Below are 21,742 nucleotides of genomic sequence, written 5' to 3' on the forward strand. Positions count from 1 at the left end.
AATGGGATCATACTGTAGCCTCAGGTTTGAGTATATAGGTTTAGAAGATCTTGCTGAACCTGTGTGTAGACGTTCAAAATCGAGGTACAGTTGCAGACGAGAACCAAGCTATAATTGAGCACCAACTGTGCGTAAATTGAATAGAGGCAAAACCATTGCTAAGAACTCAAACTACACAACAATTCTGTGACGCTTCCTTCAAATGTGTAAGAAGGAAAATCATCAAGTTGAAATCTTCCATGGTTTACTGAAGCAATGTTAAGTCTGTGAGTGACTCTGTGGTAGGAAGTAATTGTCTTGCTTCTTTTCAGTTTTCAAAAAGGTACAGGGAATCTGTTTGGTGCACGGGGGGAGGGGGGGAAGCAAATCATTCTTTTGTTCTTCATTCTTAAGGCATTTGTTTAAAATTTCTTTGCCTATAACTATATGTGTATCTATATTTATGCATCTTATTTAAGATAGGCTTTTTATCTAATATTTTATTTTTAATTTATTCACTTTATATTCTGACTGTAGCCCCCTCCCTCACCTCCTCCCGGTCCCACCCTCTCTCCATATTCCCTCCTCCCCCACCCCCTCGTCTTCTTATTAGGTATGAAGTTACATAACTCCATTTAGAGGGCAGAATGTGACCTCTGTCCTGACTTCAATCACAAGTCCTGACTCTGACTGAGCTAAGCATCCAGGCTACCCCAAAGTACAGAGTATCAGCGTTCTTCTTTTAACTAGGAAGACACCCAGAAATAAGAATTGCCAAAGTCACAAGCAATGCAGCAAGTCATTTCTTCCAGTAAATCTTATTATGTAAATTGCAGCATTTCTTTACATTCCTGTTTTCCTGATTATATTCTAACTCCCTGCCTATGATTGAATCACACTATTTTCTTTTTATATGTCAAAAATCTGAAAAATATTTAATTTGTAAAAATAATATAACTGTTGAGCAAAATTGAAAACGTTTCTCTAAATTAAATTCATCTTGGCTTTTTCATTACTTCTGTATTCATATTAAAGATGATTCTCCTCTATAAACTATAGTGTCATGATCTATATTTTGCAGAGTAATAACCACATGCCTACTGGTCTTTTTGTTATATCTGATGCTAAGCAATAATAGTATCATGGTGACTACAAAAGCTCTCTTCCCAGTAATAAAAAGTATTTCTTTTTTCAGTGCCTTTTTAAATTTTAAGTAATTTATTCAGATTACATCTCAATTGTTATCCCCTCACTTGTGTCTTCCTGTTCTCCCCTCCCTGCCTCTTTCCCCCTATTCCCCTCCCCTAGGTCCATGACAGAAGGGGACCTCCTCCCCCACCATATGATCACAGCCTATCAGGTTTCATCCTGGTAGCCTGCCTCCCCTTCCTCTAAGTGCCACCAAGTCTCCCCATCAAAGGGAAGTGGCCAAATAGAGAATATCAGAGTTCATGTCAGAGTCAGTCCCTGCTCTCCACACAACTGTGAAGAATGTGGTGTCCATTGGCTAGATCTAAATAGGGAGTCTAGGTTTACTGCATGTATTGTCCTTGGTTGGTACAGTAGTTTGAGCCGAGCCCCTGGGTCCAGATCCACCAGCCTTAATGGTCTTCTTGTAGATTTCCAGGACTCTCTGGATTCTTCTATTTTCCCATTCTCACTTACCTCTCTTACCTGGAGTCCCAATAGGAAGCCCCAGTATCTATCCTAATCTCCTGCTAAGTGAAGACTTTCAGGGGACATCTCTGTTGGACTAGTGTCCAATTAAGAGTGAGTATGTGTCATGTGTAACTTTCTGGGTCTGGGTTAACTCCCTCAGGATGATCATTTCTAGTTCCACCCATTGCCTGAAAATTTCAGAATATCATTGTTTTTAATAGCTGAGTAGTATTCCATAGGTAAATGTACCACAGTTTCTTGGCTCGGTAGTTAAAGGCTTGGCTCACAACCAAAAATATATTTCAACTGAATAAAAAATACTATATTCTAAATATTTCCTTATATCCAGAGATAAGTATAGTCCTGAGCCTTCATCAATGAAACTTTGCTTTCAACAGACAAGGAACAATACAAAACAGAACATCCAACTAAAATGCAGAGTTGTGGAGGCCAGACCCAAATGGATATCTCTATAAAAAGGAATATTGTTTAAGAGCCAGAGAATCACAGCAGATTGCTATGAGATTGTGTCTCTTAGTGATGTCAGAAGGCACATCCACAAGTTTCATCCTCATTACTGCTCAAGTGTGAGCTGAACCAGGACAGCATCACTGAACATGCCAAAGCAGATGCAGAAAGTCTGCGAGGCCTCAGCTCTACACAAAGAGCTAAACAAAGCTGGAGGTGGAGGAATAGTGTCTAGAGAAGAACACACCAGTTCAGTTACCTAAAGCCAAATAATCATCCCTGAAGTAACATTATACAGATGAAGCAGGTTTCTTTATGTATTTCAGAATATATATATATATATATATATATATATATATATATATATATATATATACACACACACACACACACACATATACAAATATACACACAGGTATGTAACAACAGTGAAAAGTAGAGGTCATGATTTTTTTTTTTTTTTTTTTGGTTTTTCAAGACAGAGTCTGTCTGTGTAGCCTTGGCTGTCCTGGACTCACTTTGTAGACCAGGCTGGCCTCGAACTCACGGCGATCCGCCTGCCTCTGCCTCCTGAGTGCTGGGATTAAAGGTGTGTGCTACCATGCCCAGCGAGGTCATGAATTTTAAAGAGAGCAAGAAGGGGTATCTAGGGAGACTTAGAGGGAAGGAAGGAAAGAAGAAAATGCTGTGAATATATTATAATCTCAAAAACTAAAAGAAAAAAATTAAAATGTGCAAGAGCATTTAATTGCTGAAACTGTTAAGTATAAAGTGTGTTTTGAGCTAAGAAGTAAATGAGAGTGAATTAAACCATTGTTTTTCTTTAAAATATAGTAGAAAATAGAATTGATGTCTCTCTACATGGTTCCAGCTTCATTGATGTTAAACATCTATAAGACACAGAGGGCGGGCAGTGAGGCAGATAATTTAAAAGCACCTGACATTTCTCCACCACTATTTTATGCATCAATGAGATTTTATAAAATACATCTCTGGACAATTATCAATACAAATAGTCCACAATATCAATAATATTAGGGACGTAGAGAGTAGTACTCAGCATTACCTGCACAAAAGTACCTGAAGTGTTTTGGTAGTAAATAGAATAATACTGTATGATTCCATTAGGTTTTACAGGAGGTTTCCAAAAGAGAATTATCGATGAAGAGCTGAGATTCACATAACGGACATCCCGGGGAGGATCACTGGGTGCTGGAAAACAAGCAGGTCAGAAACTTTGCAGTCATGGCCAGAAGTGAACGTGAGTCTTCTAACAGTTTTACATTGAAAAGGGAAACAATCGCTTTTGGCAAATCTTAAGTAACAAATAGTATCTACGTGAATGTCAGAAATGAAATCCTTACTACACAGTGGTCCTTCTTCCTACGCTTTCATCGTATAAAACTTGCAGAGATGGATGTCTTACTCACAAAATACTACCTTGTCTCTAAAAGATGGCCACCACTCTTGATTTTAGATGACACCATAGACAATTTCTAGGGCAGAGCACATGACTATAAAATCCACTCTTAATTGGTCATTTGAAATAATAAAAGCTAAATGCAAACAGGAAGTCAGTGTCATGTGTCTTATTTTGCTACATTCAAACCATGGAGAAAGTGCTAATCCATATGGATACGGATATGAACCTATGGGTAAAGCACGTGTTAAGTCCTGTGCTGAATCCATGCACAGGGCCCAACTTCTTACTCCCCATTAGACTCCTGTGATGTCATATACTGTGGTTCCACTTTAACAAATGGGAAGTTGAGGCATAATGAGATTACCTCCGTCTCGCGATAGCACACAGATAGGAAGTAGATGCAGTTCTGCATCCAGCTAGTGACGAGTTTTAGGCTTTATAATACGTTTTGATATTTGATGTTATCTTTTGACCTGAGTAGTCTTCAAATTCATTGATATCGCTAAGGACTCACCTCCCTCTGGTGTCCGGAAGTTAATGACACTGCTTCTTGTTTCCCCATCACCGAATCTGGTGCTAGCTGTTACGTAGGCACTGTAGTCAACATTATAGTCTAAGTCAGTCAGTTTTAGTGATGCTTCGGTTGCATTAATGGCTTTTAATGATGATTTATCCCTAAGAGACACAGAGTAAGAGCAAAACTGACATTTAGATGAAATCACGCCATATACTCTTGAGGATTAGTACATCAAAAATATGTAACACATATACAGTAGTTTATTGGCTTAACTTGATAAAGATGCCAATTATTCTGAAATATCAAAAATAGCAAATTTCAGAGTACTTCAATAAAGCAACTTCTTTAGCTTCCAAGTATATTTAGTGATTCAATCAAGTGTTAATCAAGTGTTATAATTACAAGTAGCCTGGACCAATTTTAGTGGATCTTGAAATAGCTCAACTGGCATGTCTGAGAGTGTGTCTTCAGAAAGAATTAACTATCGAAAAACGATATCATGACTGTGGATGACTTCATCTCAAGGGTTGAGGGTCTGGGTAGAAAAACTGTAGAAAAGAGAAAAGCGAATGGCAGCACTCTGTAGCTCTCTCTTCTTCAAGACAGCCATGAGGCAAGACGTTCCTGCAAAACCATGCACCATGCCATGATTGACTAAAACTTCTAACGCTATGGCCCATGAGTCACACAAACATAGAAATGATGACAATAGAAGCTCTTCTTTCTTTCCTGTCTGTGGGTGTCTACGTGTGAGAGATGAGGCCTGTGGAAACCAGAGACATCAGACGCCCTGGAGTTGGAGTTACAGATAGTTGTCAGCTGCCTAACATATGTGCTGGAAACTGAATGCTGGTCCTGTGCAATAGCAGTACACATGCTTAACCTCTGAGCAATCTCTCTAGGCACTTTGCTTGGGTATTCTGTCACAGTAACAGAAGAGCAAACCAGACATCCAAAAATACTATGTATTCAAAGTTACTTTAGCACACTCTGCACATCATTGTTTAGTTGCTCACATGGTTTATCCTTCCTAATGTTTACAATATCTTATTTATTTTATCAGATAAAATGCATTTCTCATATGTAGTATAAGAATGAGCTTTACTTCTAAGCCCATTCAAATAAGTAAATAGACAGAACTGAGTATTGTAAATAAGTAAATAGACAGTAACGTCTTGTGTTTTGTTTGTTTAGTGACAAAGCCTTGTGTAGCCCAGACATGCTTCAAAATCATGATGTCTGTGAATTCCTGATTCTCCTACTTCCATGAACCAAATATTGAGATTACTGATATACCCAGAGGGAGTTTAATATTATCTATCTATCTATCTATCTATCTATCTATCTATCTATCTATCTACCTACCTATCCATCTATCTATCTGAAATGCCACTTAAAAGTACATACTTTACAAAAAAGAGACATAAACAGAAATGGCACATGTTATTTAGTTAAAATCTTTAAAATATTTAAGATGTTGCTTCTAACAAGAAAATAAACTGAAAAAAAAATAAACTGAATAAATATTACTCAGAGCTCTCTAAGTAACTACCAAAATATTATGAGAGAGAATTATGATTTTAAAAGAATGAAAATGTTGTAATAGTATAGCAACATAATTGTTTTATTTCATTCACATTCACTCATTTCCCCATAGTTTTGAATTGAGTATTAATTAGTATTTAAATCCAGAAATTTAATGGTCTTAAAATATTCATTTACAAATAAATTTGCAATATAAAAATGATACATTATTAAATAATTTATATAAGGGAATAGAGTAATATCACAGAAAAAGATGTCTCATGTAGTCTCATATTTTGCATCTTTAGAAACATAAGGGCTCCCAAAATGAAGTATATTTCCCCTCTGAACAGAAAATGTCCCTTCTTTATTAATAAAATATCCAAATCCTCAAATTTAAAGAAAATAATAGATTTTGTGTGAACTGATGGTATCCACAGAAAGTATCTCCCTTTGCTGTGGAAGAAGAACCTGTTTAAACCAAATGGCACTGGCATCTGAAAATAATGATTGGATAACAAGATAGTGAAAGAAATTAGTTCAGGATGTGTGACTGGAAACAAACAGCACTGTTAGACACGTTATCTCAGAAGCAGTGGCATGGCATTTTAAGAAATTAGGTAGAGAGTAAATGAACATATGTTTATGGAGCTCACAGATTCCTTTGAATGGCTTGCCATAAAACAGAAAAAAGAGGAAGTAAAAAGGAGAGGGAAGTGGACTCTCACTGATGACAAACCTGCTTTTCTGACTCTTAGTAGATTCTACTAGGCAAGAAGGGCACATAAGTCTCTGGACCAAGTGTAACATCTCTGTCTCTAAAGAGCCATCGGTGAGAAAGTCTGTAGCCTGGAGAAGTCACTCCTCCTAGCTTTGACACCACTGCAATTGTGGTTATTTCTCACTGTGTTAGTTTCTATTTCTGTCCTCTGTATTCATTAGTTTAACATCTAATAGAATTTCTATGTGTTCCATTATAATATTACATTTTCATGTATAAAATATGTTTTTATATAATAAGTTAGTTATATTGGCTCATATGTTAGTAAAAATAGTTGACATCATTCTACTTTGTAACTGCTTCATAGAGGCATACCATGAATACTCCTAATTCACCTTTAGATTATATTACTTTGTCTTTCCTTAGCTATTACTAATGATAAAACAGTGATTATCCTTCAACAGACATCTCTGCGTTATGATCGTGTCATTTCTCCTTTTAAAATTGTGCTACCATTAAGTCAAATGTGTTTAATACTTGTCTTCATGACAGTTGCTTCTGAATAACTACCATTCCAATTTCTAAACTATTGGAGGAGTCACATCAAGGACATCTGAGCGTATACATTGGGCAAAATCTAATATTGATCTGGATAATTAATTTCGTAACATGAACAAGCGTAAATTGGCAACATTTTCTAATTTTCACTTGCATCTCCCTAACAGTGATATGTGTGCTCATGTGTTCATTGGTGACATGTAGTCCACTTTTAATAAAAGCTATTCACACAGTCCTACCTATCCCCTATTACAGTCTTTCAGGTGTGTCTTTGGATGGTGCCGCAAAAAAAAACAAAACAAAACAAAAAAAACAAAAACAAAAACAAAACAAAAACAAAAACAAAAACAAAACCATAGATACTTTTGCCAAACTAGAGATGATCATATGAAACTAATACTCAAGAGAAGTTACCCAAGCTTACTCAACACCTGTTCTCTATGAGACACCATGGTATGCATCAATATAATAATAAACAAATTTTAGGTGGATAGAGGCTGGGACCTGGGTAGGAGATGGGATAGGGAGGGGATCAGGGGTCAGGATTAGGAGTAGGGAGATCAGGGGACAGAGGCCTTGGTGAGATGCTGGAAATCAGAAGTAGGGGGCATCTCTGGGGTTTGCCAGGGACCTGGGATAGCGGAGGCCCCAGAAAGCCTACGGGGGTCACCCTTGCTGAGACTCCTAGCAACGGGGGATATGGATCCTGAAGTAGTCACTTCCTGTAGCCGGGCATGATTGCCAGTGGAGGGATAAGGACAACGACCCACTCACAAAACCTTCAACCTAAGATGTGCAGGGACAAAGATGGAACAAAGTTTGAAGGAATGGCCAACCAAAGAGTGGCCCGACTTGAAACACACCCCGTGGGAGAGAACCAATCCCTGATTCTAGTAATGATACTCTGCTATGCTTGTACACAGGAGCCTAGGATAACTCCTCTAAGAGGCTTTACTCAGCAACTAAAGGAAACAGACGCAGAGACCCACAGCCAAACATTATACATACCTCGGGGAGTCTTGTGGAAAAGTTGGGGGGCTCAAGGACTCCACAAGAAGACCTCCAGAGTCAACTAAGCTGGGCCCATGGGGGCTCACAGAGACTGAACTACCAACCAAAAAGCATGCATGGATTCCTGCTCTTTACACATATGTAGCAGATGTGCAGCTTGATCTTCATGTGAATCCTCCAAAAACTGGAGCAGGGGCCCTCTCTGACTCTGATGCCTCCCTATGAACTATGATCCCCTAACCAGGCTGCCTTGTCTGGCCTCAGTGGGAAAGAATATGTCTAGTTCTGCAGCAACTTGCTCTACCCATGGAGGATCTCTCCCTTCTCAGAGACAGAAGAGAGCACAGTGGGGAAGGGGTGCACAAGGGGGGACTCGGAGGGAAGGAGGGGAACTGCAATCAAGACATAAAGTCAATAAATAAATAAACATTTAAAAAGAAACTTTTATCCTCAAATCAGAAACAATCAACAATTTAAATATAAAAAATTCACTAGTAACAATGTGATTTCTATAAGAACAGAACAACTTTTCCCTTCACAGACAGTTAAAAAATAGTAATTTTTTTCTTGTTTTGATTTTTTGTTTGTTTTTCTAAACAGGGTTTCTGTGTGTAGCTTTGTCTGTCCTGGACTCAATTTGTAGACCAGGCTGGCCTTGAACTCATAGGATTAGAGGTGTGCATCACCACGCCCTGCTAAAAGAAAAATTTAAAGTGATGAATAGTTAATTATGACCAAAGCACAGGAAAGTAGGATGTAGTAAAGCCAAAGATACAGGAAATTGTTCACTTGAAAAGTCAGCTGCTTCCATGTTCTGGCTATTATGAATAAGGCTGCTATGAACATGATTGAGCAAATGTTCTTGTTGTGTGCTGAAGCATCTTCTGGGTATATTCCAAGGAGTGGAATAGCTGGGTCTTGAGGAAGCCCTATTCCCAGTTTTCTGAGATAGCGCCAGATAGATTTCCAAAGTGGTTGTAGTAGTTTGCATTCCCACCAGCAATGAAGGAGTGTTCCTCTCTCTCCACATCCTCGCCAGCATGTAGTGTCACTTGAATTTTTGATCTTAGCCATTCTGATGGGTGTAAGATGGAATCTCAGAGTTGTTTTGATTTGCATTTCCCTGATGACTAAGGAGGTTGAGCATTTCTTTAAGTGTTTCTCAGCCATTTGATATTCCTCTGTTGAGAATTCTGTTTAGTTCTGAGCCCCATTTCTCAATTGGGTTATTTGGTTCAGTGGTATTTAATTTCTTGAGTTCTTTATATATTTTAGGTATTAGACCTTTGTCAGATGTAGGGTTGGTAAAGATCTTTTCCCAGTTTGTAGGCTGTCACTTTGTTCTGTTGACAGTATCTCCTGCCGTACATAAGCTTCTCAGCCTCATGAGGTCCCATTTATTAATTGTTGACCTTAAGGCCTGGGCTGTTGTATTGTGTTCAGGAAGTTGTCTCCTGTGCCAATGTTTCCAGGCTCTTTTTCTTCTAACTGATTTAGTGTCTCTTGGTACCCTATGAGGGTCCCCCTCATTCACAGTCATAGAGGAAGGGAGTAAAGGGAAAATGGGGGGGAGGGAAGAATGGGAGGATACAAGGGATGGGATAACAATTTAGATGTAATATAAATAAATTAATAAAATATATTAAAAATAAATAAATAGGACCTTATTAAACTGAAAAAAAAGAGAGAAAAATCAGCTGCACCAAATACTAGAAGATCAAGGAGAAGAGGAGAATGTGACAGGGAAATGACTAGGAAGACATATCTAACCTTTATATACCCAAAGTCATGAACATATTCTATTTTAACTGTATAAATGTTACTCAATTCTGAATCTCTAAAATAGACATTTTACATCATTCAATTTTTTATCAAATGTATTTATTTATTCACTTTACATCCCAATCAAAGCCCCCTCCCTCCTCTCCTCACAATCTCACCCTTTGACCTTCTTCCCCCTTCCACACCTTCCCTTCTCCACAGAGAAATAACACACACACACACACACACACACACACACACACACACACACACACACACATCCCATACCATCCCACCCTGACACATCGAGTCACAGCAAGACTAAGTGCATCCTTTTACACTGAGGTTAGGCAATGCAGCCCAGCTTGGGGAAAGGGATCCAAAAGTAGGCATTAGAGTCCATGTCAGATACAGACACTGCTCAACTTGAGGCCCACCCAAAAACCTTCCACCTAAAACTTACACTGTCTTTAAGATGTGCAGGAGAAAAGATGGAGCAACAACTGAGGTAATGGCCAACAAATGACTGGCCCAACTGAGACCAACATTATAAAAGAGAGCCAACCCCTGACAGTATTGATACTCTGCTATGCTTGCAGACAGGAGCCTAACATAGTTATCCTCTGAGAGGTTCCATCCAATAGCAGTTAGAAACAGATGCTGAGACTCGCACCCAAACATTAGACAAATGCTACCTTCCAACCTCCTAAGACTCGTGGTGACTTCATTGTTCATATGCTGCCTCTGAAGAGATACCCTCAGAGTCATTCACCTGTCTTTGCAACCAACATTCCAAAATGAGAACTGTAGTCATGAAATAGCCCATTCTTAGTGTTCATTTATACTGAGTGCTTTAAACTTTAGGTAATATTTCCTTTGAGATATGACATCACTATGTATCCCAGGCTGGTCTTGAACTCGTGGTTCTCCTGCCTCCCAAGTACTGATATGACTTGTGTTATTATACAATCACATTTTCAATAGGATGAAAATCTTGTAAAGCTGCATAAAATGGGACTATACATAATTTCACACCACACACACAAAAAGTTATGAATAAAGATTACTTTCTTTATTACACTGGAAATCTTCAAACCCATACATTTCATAAAGAGCTCTATTAGAATTGTTTTTAAGCCCCCAATTAAAACCTTCAGTAAGTTCTTTTAAATTATTTTTCATTAGCATATCACTATATATTTAATAAATTTATAATCATGTTAAGGTTCTACACAGATTTTATTTTCTATGTATGTGTTAATAAACACCTGCCATGCTGTGATGCAGTAATTCTTTTCATAGTATTTGGGAAACAAAACATGTTCAAGGCTAGATTTATATATAAGCTAGAATCATAGCATCACTACAACATAATCTTTTATGTATACCTGATGGATATTCCTTTGGATAAGACTACTTCTCAATTTTACTGACACATCCAGGGGCTCAGGAGTATAGCAAGTAAATTAGCTTTGTATGACTTTACGAGAGCATTGTGTCTCAATTTAAAGCACATTGAAAGAATAAATGTGCAGTGCTCCAACAAAGCTATTTAATTAATGTATTTGCCCTCAGCAAGGGCTGTGTATCATTGAAAACGTATAACGTGTTGACATAAATGAGGGAAAATGTTGCTTTATCATATCGATATGATGAGTATTATTTCATGATGAAAATTTTAGAGTAACAAATTATTTTAAACTGTAAAAGATTAAGATGGATTCCTAAATAACTCATCTACAAGCTGTGACTAACATGGTTGTGGGAACAAAATGATTACACATCAGGCCTCACGAAGAATTTTGTAGGGAAATAGTCATGACAAGAAGAGGAGTCATCTGGAATGTTAATACGAAGTCCTTCATCTAAAAAATACAGTGAGAGAGAAAACTGCCAAAATGATGGCTTTATGAGAACTTATAATTATTGCAACAATTGGAATGATGGGAACTGAGAATCATGGGAAATAAGGGAATTCTGGGATAGAGATCTGGCTCCATGCAGAAGACACCACTTTTCAAGACTTTAACACTTCTCCACTTGTGGGTAGCAACTCCCCTGTGGCTCAAACAACCCTTTCATAGGAGTCACTTATATCCTGCATAATATATATATATATATATATATATATATATATATATATTATAGAACAGTAACCAAATTATAGTTACAAAGTAGCAACAAAAATAAGTTTATGGTTGGAGGTCACGGCAACATAAGGAACTGCATCAAGAGGTCTCAGTATTAGGAAGGTTGAGAACCTCTGCTTTCATGGAACCACACAGATGGCATCAGAGCCAGTATTCAATCCTATGTTTCATTAATTTGAAACCCATGTATAGTGAATGATGATACATGCATACTTTCCCATTTGAACAAAAGTTCCCCAAAACGTTAATCATCAAAAAGAAAAAGAAAAAAAAAAACACCAGAAACTATGACTTCTTCATAGCAATTCTGCCTAAACCTTTCAAGAATGTCTTAGTAAAAAGTTGGTAGAAACTAAAAATTGTATTGCTAGCTACTTCATTATCATTCATATGTGTTTCATTATATAATCTGTATTGTATTTTCTACTTTTTATTTATATGAAAAGTCATCCCACCAAAGTAACCATTGGATATGTAAGCTACATTACTCTTATGTCATAGATCTTAAAAGAGTAGATATTAAGTTTAAAACTTTAATATTTTTCATTACTTGCCTACTCAACAAATGATAATAAAGTTTCAATCAATTGCAAGTGGTAGTTTACTGTCTTAAGTTCAACAATGAACAAAGTACGTCTTTAAATGTGTATTTGTAGGCATGCTATGTGTGTTCTGTTTATATCTCTGTGTGTGTGCGTGCACGTGCTCAATGCTTGTGCATTTAATTAGCAAAGCCAAATGTGTTGACAAGTTTTTTCATATACCCTTTGATATTCGGAGTTTCTGTGATTAAGAGCTAGGGCGTGATTTGAGGCTCCAAAATGTCATAAGCCAGCGTGAGAAGATGGCTCCGCGAGCAAGAACGTTTGCTCTGTAGACATGAGGGAGGGCCTAAGTTACAATCCACAATACTCATTTTTAAAAGCTAGATTGAAGCTCTAGCCAAGGGCCATGCATGGGCTGGACCTAGGCCCTCCACACAGATGTAACCAATGGGCAGATTGGTCCTCTTTTGGGTCCCCTAGTAAGGGGATTGGGGGCTAACTCTGACATGGACTCTGCTGCCTGCTTTTCCTTCATGTCTTCCTGGTGGGGCTATCTTGCCAAGCCACAGGATGCTATCAGTCCTGCAACTTGATGAGCTGCGGTGGGTGGGTAGGGGGATTCCCCTCTCTGGAATGTTGGGGAGGGAGGATAGGGGAAACAGAGAAGGTGGGACCAGAAGTAGAGGAGGGAGGGAGTTATGCCCAGGGTGTAAAATGAATAATTAATGTAAAAAATATCTGAGCATGGCTGTGTGGACCTATAAGCCCTGAATTTTAGTGAGCACAGGTAGAGACTGGCAGTTACTGAGAGCTTTCTAGCCTCCCAGCCAGGTTAAAATATTGAGATCAGGTTCAGTGAAAGATGCTGTCTCAGGGAAATAACATAAAGAAGGATATAGGAACATAACCCATTGGCCTTCTGCAGCCTACAGAGAACCAAACACATGCATGGACATGTGTGCAGAACATACACCCACATTATATTGTTTTTTTTTTAAAAAAAAAAGGATCCTTTGCCAGGTGTCAAGAAATAGGACAGTTTCTGTTGGCATGATTAAAAAACAACAGCAACAACATTCTGAGAGAGGGTTCTGAGTGGCATAAGTAAGTCAGATCAGAGTGTCTCAGAGGAATGATGAAAATACCCAAATAGATTTGGGAAGGAAACTCCATGGAAAGAGGAAAGACTTCTTTTTGGGGCAGAGAGAAAAGTGAAAAGCTTGAAATATCTCAGCATCCTGTATCACCCTGTACAGCAAGGTCCAGAGTGGCAGGAAGCCGTGAGGAACCTTGCAGGCAACACTACACAGATGCAGACTGGGGCTGAGGAAAATAACTGAAAGGGCCTGGTGTCTGAGGGTCAAGACAGATGTGCCAAGAGGACCTGGAGACTTGTGGACATCTTGAGAAAATCAAGCACAAAACAGAAAATAAGAACTTTCAAAACAAGGAACTACGGCTGTAAGTCGGTGTCAGATAAACGCTCAAGACGGCAGGTTCAGTGAGCTACAGCAGCACACACTGGAGACACCCACACCCGGCCTTCACCAAACTTCTCTTGTGCTCAAACTTATCTTGACAGGGATGATAAAAGGAAAACATATTCAAAGATGAAAGAAAACGATGTGGAAGAATTGAACTTTGAAGGTATCGTTTATCCAAGGAAAATTAAACTAAGTGCAAAGAATGTGAAAAGTAAGACTTGCCTGAAATGTCTTCACAGTGTGTGTGTCTAGCCTTGCTAGAATGTTTATATAAAATATCTGCCACAGCTTATTTTCATAAAGTCCTCCTACTTTTACATACTTCAGTATTAAACACAGACGATTAGAACTATAGCAAAGCTCCTGAAATAAGTGTTTACTATAGATCCTCACAGTTCAAGACTAGAAAGATACGAACCTGGTGCAGCTATACCCCTTGCTGTATTCTCTAGACTCATGTGTAGTGTGCATCATGCTGAGACTCCCAGGTGCTTTATGAAGAGAGACAGTGTCACAGCACAAAAGAACAAGGTGTGTACCAAACTATCATATGTGCAGTTCAACATGCCTGGTTAAAACATCCAGAGGTGATTGCTAACTCATCTCTGTTATCTTTTGATTTTTATCCCTATAAGAAAGAAATCAGTGCATTGCCAGGTCCACTGGGCTCTTCTTGCTAAGTTTAGCACAAAGCTGCCCACTTTCCTCCTCTCCTGCCAATAGAACCTCTTGCTTATGCTATTGAATAACCTACTTCCTGGTATCCTGCTAACAATTTCATCCCCTACAATCCATTCTCTGGAAAGAATTCAGAGTGATGGAAATGTTCTGGCTACCCCAAGTTAAAATGAAAACCAATTTGTCCTCATGACTTGGCACCTGAATTTCATCAGTGCCCAGTCACAATTTTACTCTCCTGTGATTTCTTAATCCTTATCAATCCTGACTCTGATTTTCAAAATGGCAAGTCGTGTTTCCCAGCAAGGGAAAGTGGAGTTCATATTATCTCCTGATGTAAAGATCCCTGCACATCAGTGCAAGACAAGAGATATCTTTCCGTAACTCAGATCACAAGGAAGAAAAGTGATGGAGAAGTCCTCTTCTTTCAGCTGATGATATCTCATTTGGTTGTTTGTGGGAATACACTCCATCTGTCTCCTCACAGTATAGACCCAGGAGGCAGGGGACCTAGAGAGTCTTTTTCACAGGTATAGAGGTAAAGAGGAATTTTACCAATATTGCTGAATCAATGGATGGATGGATGAATGGATGAAGGAACTAAGAGGAAAGACGCATGGCATAGAAATCTTCCTTTCCACTATTTCCTATTCACTAGAATATTTCATGGTATTCCAAAACTAGGCAAAACAATGAGAAATCAGGTATTTATGTAAGAAATGCAAACTATAAAGAGTAGTACGTACAATATCTACAGAGGAATTAGGGGGGAATATTAATTTAGGAAATAAAAAAACTAACGTGAAGTTTTTGTCCAATACTGGGCCCTCTCAAGTCAGAAATAAAAATGTAAGCAAGTATCAGTTTTTAAACAAAATATTATATAAATTTTATTCTCTAAGTTGAAATAATTTTAAACATGTAACATGACATGTGGGTTCTGTGCAATGAATACACAGTGCACGAAAATGAGAATTTCAATCTTCTGGGTTGCCATAAAGCAGCACAGCTGTTTGTTAACTCATATAAGACACATTTTGGGATTATATCGTTTTCAAAATTGAAGGATAAATAAGTAACGAAGGTTAAAATGATGAGTAAATCACTGCCTGCTAACAAAGGAAAGTCACTCTTAACATACCTAAGAGCATGTCTCTGGTTTAAATTTCAACTGAAATTAGTTTGTATAAGGAAACTTGAAAATAGTTGTCTAGAGTATTTGCTTTAAAACTTACAAATATTTCAAATCATGCCTGCAATCACAGAAATTGATTATCAAGACCTAATAGAGTATACATTTTGTATAGATTTTTATAACATAATTTTTTGTTTTAGTTGCAATGATTTTTATTTGGTGACCCACTGCATAATATGAGTTAAACTTACTTCTTAATAAAAAGCATTTTAACCGACCTATTAATAATCGGGATCCTAATGCAGCATCACATTCTGAAATAAACACTGCATTCCTATTATATTACAAATTAATATTTGTTCTCAGAACCACTTCCAAAAAATTCTTACCAGACATAAACTGTGTAATAGAGGATAATTCCATTTGGCTCCAAGGGTGGTTGCCATGACAACATCACGGTGACACCAGACAACTGTTTCACAGAGAAGTTCTGCGGAGGAGAATCAGGAGCTGGAAATTTGTGACAAAGAATGACATATTTCATTAAATACATATGGAAATGTGAAAATGAGAGTGTATAGATTGTTTTCCTGATAAACTCTATGGTAAATGAATCAGGCTTGGCACTTCTCTTCACAGGCAGCAGGACCTGATTGTTTACGTTCAGATAAAATGATGAAAGAAGAATTTTCATGGTGCTGCTGTTGGAACATCTGCTCCTGTGATTCAATGGAAAAAAGTATTTCATGAGAAAATACAAGAAGGGTCTGTCATGGTGACTCATTGACTGTTCACAAATATTTCGGTAAATTATCATCCTCTAATAAAAACAAATGCTTTATTGGGGTAAATAAATGTATCACATAGTAAAAAATCTCCCCAGATAATGAAAATTTGGGAGGAAAGGTGTCACACACTCAGAGTTATAAGCATAACATCAACCTTAGATGTGTCAGGAAAAACAAAAGTAAGATCAAAATATAGTCTATGAGTCTGACCACAGCCTATCTGGTAATGATGAGGAAATATTAAGCTGTGAAGGCAAAGTTCTCAGAAACTTTGACAGGCCAGTGTATGTGGCCTGAATGCTTTTGTGAGGATAACACAAGCAAGGAATTGCAGAGGAGAGGAGTACTAAAATGGGCTTTATTATGTAAAACACAATAGGTGTGGTGCAGAGAAAATACATTCTTCTGCTAGCAGTGTCAGTAGACTCACTGGACATTCGCGGTAATGAATTATTCTAGATCCTGAACATCCACAAGACACAATTATCCTGTAAGATGGAGCATCTTAAAAAAATGGATGGAAAAATGTACCATAAACAGATATGCTACCTAACATGATAATAAGAGTTCCTTTTACATAAAAAGCCAATCATTTCAAAATATATAACATATAAAGAGTAAACTCCAAGCACTTTTCCAAAGTATGTCTCTCAGAGTCGTGTTCTAGTGCAATATATGCCTGTGGTTTGCTGAGGTATCAATATAGAGTGATCCTAGAAGAAAGGTTGATTTCACTCAGGTTCTGAAAATGCATGAGTAAACATAAGAGTCAGAAGGCATGGAGGGCACCATGAGAACATGGCCAACTGAATCAATTAAACAGGGCTCATCTGGGCTCTCAGAGACCAAAGCAGGTAGCACAGGGTCTGCATGGGTCTGCCCCAGGTCCTCTGTGTAAGATGATGACTGTTAGCTTGGTGGGGTTTGGGGAACTCCTGTCAGAGTGTGTGTCTCTGAGTCTTTTGCCTCCTCCTGGCCCTCTTTCCTGCTATTACGTCGCCTTGCCCAGCCTTAACAAGAGAGTATTTGCCTTGTCTTATTATATCTTCTTTTTGTTATGTTTGCTTGTTGTTTCTTGGACACCTGCTCTTCTTTGAAGGGAAACAGTGGGTGGGGTGGATCTGGGAGAGAGCAGGGCAAGGTGGGAGGAGAAACTGGTTGGGACACATTGTATGAGAGAAGAAGCTATTTTCAATTAAGAAAAGAATATTAACATTCAGGGGCATCACACTGCCTAATAACTAGAGAAATCTGAAACTATCTCATGAATATAATTAATACACGAATCCTAATACCATAAGACACGTTGAAAGTTATATAGCTTCTACACCAAAACTTCAGTAAATGCCATAAAAATGCTGAACACTGTTGGGACACATAATATTCACACTATTCAACCTAAATCTTGGGACTCAAAAGTCTCCCATAAAAATTTTACTTACATTTACATGATACACTTGGCCTCAAAGGCAATAAATAGTGTTTCTATCTGATTTTACTCAATGTAAATCTAACTTTTGTAGCGGCTCTTATAGCACTACAGTGAAGTCTCTATGTGATACTGGAGCTGTGTACAGATGGTAGATTATGTGAGAGGGATTTTTACACTATGTTTCATTCTACATATGTCACCAATGTATGGACAAACGACCCCTAATAGCCCAAGATATTCTACACGGGGTCCGTGAAATGTTAAAAATCTAACTATATCAGTATGTACTATGTCAACTTACCATCTTCCTCAGTAAGGATGATTATTGGCATGCTCCGAACTCCTTCGCCTTTGAGTGTACTAGCAGACACCTCAATCACATAGTGGGTATACTTTTTCAGCCCTAAACAGAAATAAACAGATAAATTAACATGACCCCTGTATCCTGTAACAAGGTGCAAGAGGTAAACAATCCAACACTCTTCCAAAAGTAAAAGCAAAATAAACTAGGATTGATTAGCAGTCTGAAATCCTAAAACAGGGGCTGTGGAGATGGCTCAGTGGGTAAAGTAATATCTGTACAATCTTGGGGACTTTAATTCAAATCCTGAGAATACATGTAAAGCCAGGCACAGTACCGTGTTATCCCAGTGTTCCCATACAGAGATGGGTGTCACAGAAAGGAGGGTCCTCAGAAGCTCAGAGGCCATCTGACCTGGCACATCCAGTTCAGAAGCAAACAACAAAGAGATGGCACTTCTAATGAGGAAAACATAAATACTTCTAACCTCCACATGTGTGTAGTGGCACAAACACATACACACATGCAGACACACACACACACACACACACACACACACACACACATGCACACGCATACATACACACACACACACACACACACACACCTTTCCATGATGAATACAAGATACAAGACACTGTAGAAAATAGCAGCCTAGAGTATTTCTACATATGACTAACATAAATTTTCTTTCTGCTTTGCCAAAAGGAATTCTCACTCTCCGTATGTAGATACTCACAATGACGTTATTTTTAACATATTAGGTTAATATTTCGTGATCATGCTGTCACTATAAAGGTAAATATCCAACAGGAGAATTGTATCTTACCTCTAATGTTCTGAGTCAAAGAGGTTGTATTTATAGTTCTTGCCTCACTGCCATTACTTCTCTGGAGGTAAATTGTGTATTTTTGTATGATGCCATTGGGAGTACTTGGAGGAAGGAAGGATATTTCAATCTCTCCTGAGGAAATGTTTCTGTAAGTAATATTTTCTGGTGCACTATCAGGAACTGGGGGAAAATGAAGATAAAATTTTACAAAACAGTTTCACCTTAAACTTGACCAACTGAAAGTATCATGTAATTTCAGGAAGATATGTAAATACAAGAACCAGAGTGACGGTGCTACCCATGCTAATTAGAGTGAGGTGTGCATAAGCCACAGCTGCTAACAACTGTAGAGGGTTAAAGGTCATCACAAAGTGAAATACAATCTATGATTCTGCAGAGCAACTTTATATAATTTTGGAGGAGTTTCAAATTGACATTATTTTCACACAATGAATAAGTACACTGTGAAATCCCAAATAATTTATGAAAAAAATTACTTGAGTCATTTTAACAGAAGGGGTTGGATTGGCAGCAGAAGTCAACCAAAAAATTAACAAGAGCAAAAGAAAAAATATTTAGACTCTCAAAACCCAAAGGAGAATACAATAAGTACATCTGAAATATTCTAAATTTTAAACAAGAGAGCATGGGTGCATTTTGTGCCTGTCCTTAGTATTTTTTTAGATAAATAGGGAAAGGGGATAATGTGGTTTATTACAATTTCAAAAATTAATACTCACAGGTATTCAAATCATATGTATATGTGTATTCTTAAATACATACATACATCCCTATCAATCTATATAACGTTACATGTTTATGATCTTATGGCATCCCTAACTTTATTCCAAATATTTATTTTTATAGTCACAGATAAGTGTTTTTCTTACCCGTCATAAAAGAAACATATCTTTGCTACAAGTTGATACATTTTCAAAGAGTATTTATCAGAGAGAAATGTTCACAGTTGCAACAGCACTGGCTTAAAAGTTTCTTTACAAAGCAGTTAACAATAATGACTATTCAATGGAACAATTAAATAATGCAAACTAAATCTCTAAACATTATTGCATTTTATGGTCCTATTCTAAGACGTTTTTCTCTGTGAAGAAAGGAATTTAACATTTTACTGTTGGTATTCTAAATATAATAGACATAAAATTACTACTTACAAACATAGTAAAGTAATAAGATCCAGAAATCCCTGAAAGTGTTGATACAATATCTTCCCCTCAGTGTTTGCCAGTTATGGGGGCTTATTATAACTAAGGCATTAGGAGAAAAACTGACGCAAGAACACAAAAGCGTCTGAAACTTCAATAAGAATACAATTTAAAAAATAGATAATAGTAACAATAGCTAACAATATAATCCTGTTGTCGCATCCAAAGAATTCTAAATTGTTAGAGCCATTTCAAACCAATGGGCCACATTTACAAAAATTCTCAGCAGCCACCATAACTGTTTCCGGCATCTTCTGTATCCAAGCAAAAGTTTAAATCTGCTGAGGACATGAGCCCCAAGAGAACGGCTTTGCTTCTCTTTCATATTCCAAGTAGCACTATGGCCCAAGACCTGGCAAGCTATGTTTATGATGTCTCTCTTCCTTGCAGCTATTTTTTACTTCCTTCCTCCTAAAGACCTACAGATCCTTTACAATCGTATTCCACCTGGCATCAGGCATCGCTAAGACACACCCCTAAGTCACATTACTTAAATGGGTTGTATCATTTTTCTAAGATGGTCTCATGACATAATTTCTGCAAAAATCTTAAGGACTTTTTGCCACTCAGGAAACTAGCTTTTTCTCTACCGCCTTTAGAGGTGTCAACATCCACACAAATGATGCGGTCCCCTGAATTCTCCATCCCTGGATCCCTTTAACTCTAATACTATTTTCTTTCACTTCACCTTAATCCTGGCTTTCAAGGCAACACCTGAGACATTGGGATTACCAATGGTAACTAGTCTTCCTCTATTTGTCTCCCGCCTACCTTTGTAGTCTTCTGACCCTTGTACTCCTGGTCCAAAAGCTCTTTGTCTTTCGCCAGGTTTTCCTTGCCCACTGTGTTTGGTGTGACCTTATTGGCTACACTCAGGCTAGTTCCCAGCATCTGCTACAATTACTCCCCAGACACCTTCACCAGCTCCAGCTTCTGCTTTACTTTCCTGGCTAAGTCTCAATGTATGTGTGACCCAGCTCTATCCTATTCCATATGCACATTTCCAGGGGAATGCCTGAAAATGGCTGCATGAAGTATCTCTCCTTGTGGAACAGCCCCACGTGAATGTTAAAACCTGAAGTCAGGAGTAGATCTTTTTCACGCCTGGTTACCTATATTTCTTTTAGGTACTTCAATCTTCTACTCTTTTATGTGCATTTATGCCCTCCATTATCTACCCCCAGAAGACCAATAAACTTTCCCTTCCTTTGTCTGACCCGATAGACTTGTATCCCATTTCATTGATAAGAAAAAAGCAAAACAAAACCCGGAAGACTTCTTCCTACCATAAATCTTATAAACTGCCTACCCTCCTTCCTGCTTTCCAAAGCCTTCATTCTTCTAGATGATATTCCCCTGTGTTATTCAGACTTTACACTTAAAAATGACCTAGAAATGTATGTAAACACATCTGCATTGTAATACTATCTTGGTAAAAATAAAGCCAGTTTTCATAAATACTTGTCCCCTCAAATATGGTTCCATTCTTTCACTTAATATCTAAATGTCTTGAAATCCCAACATCTCTGACATATCATATTCTCTAAATCATA

General features: G+C 37.9%; 1 protein-coding gene across 2 annotated transcripts in view; it reads right to left on the minus strand.

Annotated features, from left to right (window-relative positions):
- Positions 1 to 21,742, minus strand: part of PTPRQ (protein tyrosine phosphatase receptor type Q) — a 182,502-nt gene that overhangs the window by 120,091 nt on the left and 40,669 nt on the right. For both annotated transcript variants that reach the window (XR_014782000.1, XM_084796167.1), the window contains exons 15-19: positions 18,964 to 19,146; positions 18,135 to 18,236; positions 16,003 to 16,123; positions 4,044 to 4,204; positions 3,173 to 3,318 (exon numbers count right to left, since the gene is read on the minus strand). Coding sequence is in view for 1 of the 2 variants with exons in the window: in XM_084796167.1 (XP_084652293.1) it covers positions 3,173 to 3,318; positions 4,044 to 4,204; positions 16,003 to 16,123; positions 18,135 to 18,236; positions 18,964 to 19,146 (713 nt within the window). In the remaining variant the exon portion in view is untranslated. The remainder of the gene's footprint in view (positions 1 to 3,172; positions 3,319 to 4,043; positions 4,205 to 16,002; positions 16,124 to 18,134; positions 18,237 to 18,963; positions 19,147 to 21,742) is intronic.

This window comes from Acomys minous (genome assembly GCF_964271855.1).
Source record: "Acomys minous genome assembly, chromosome: 9".
Taxonomy (NCBI): Eukaryota; Metazoa; Chordata; class Mammalia; order Rodentia; family Muridae; genus Acomys; species Acomys minous.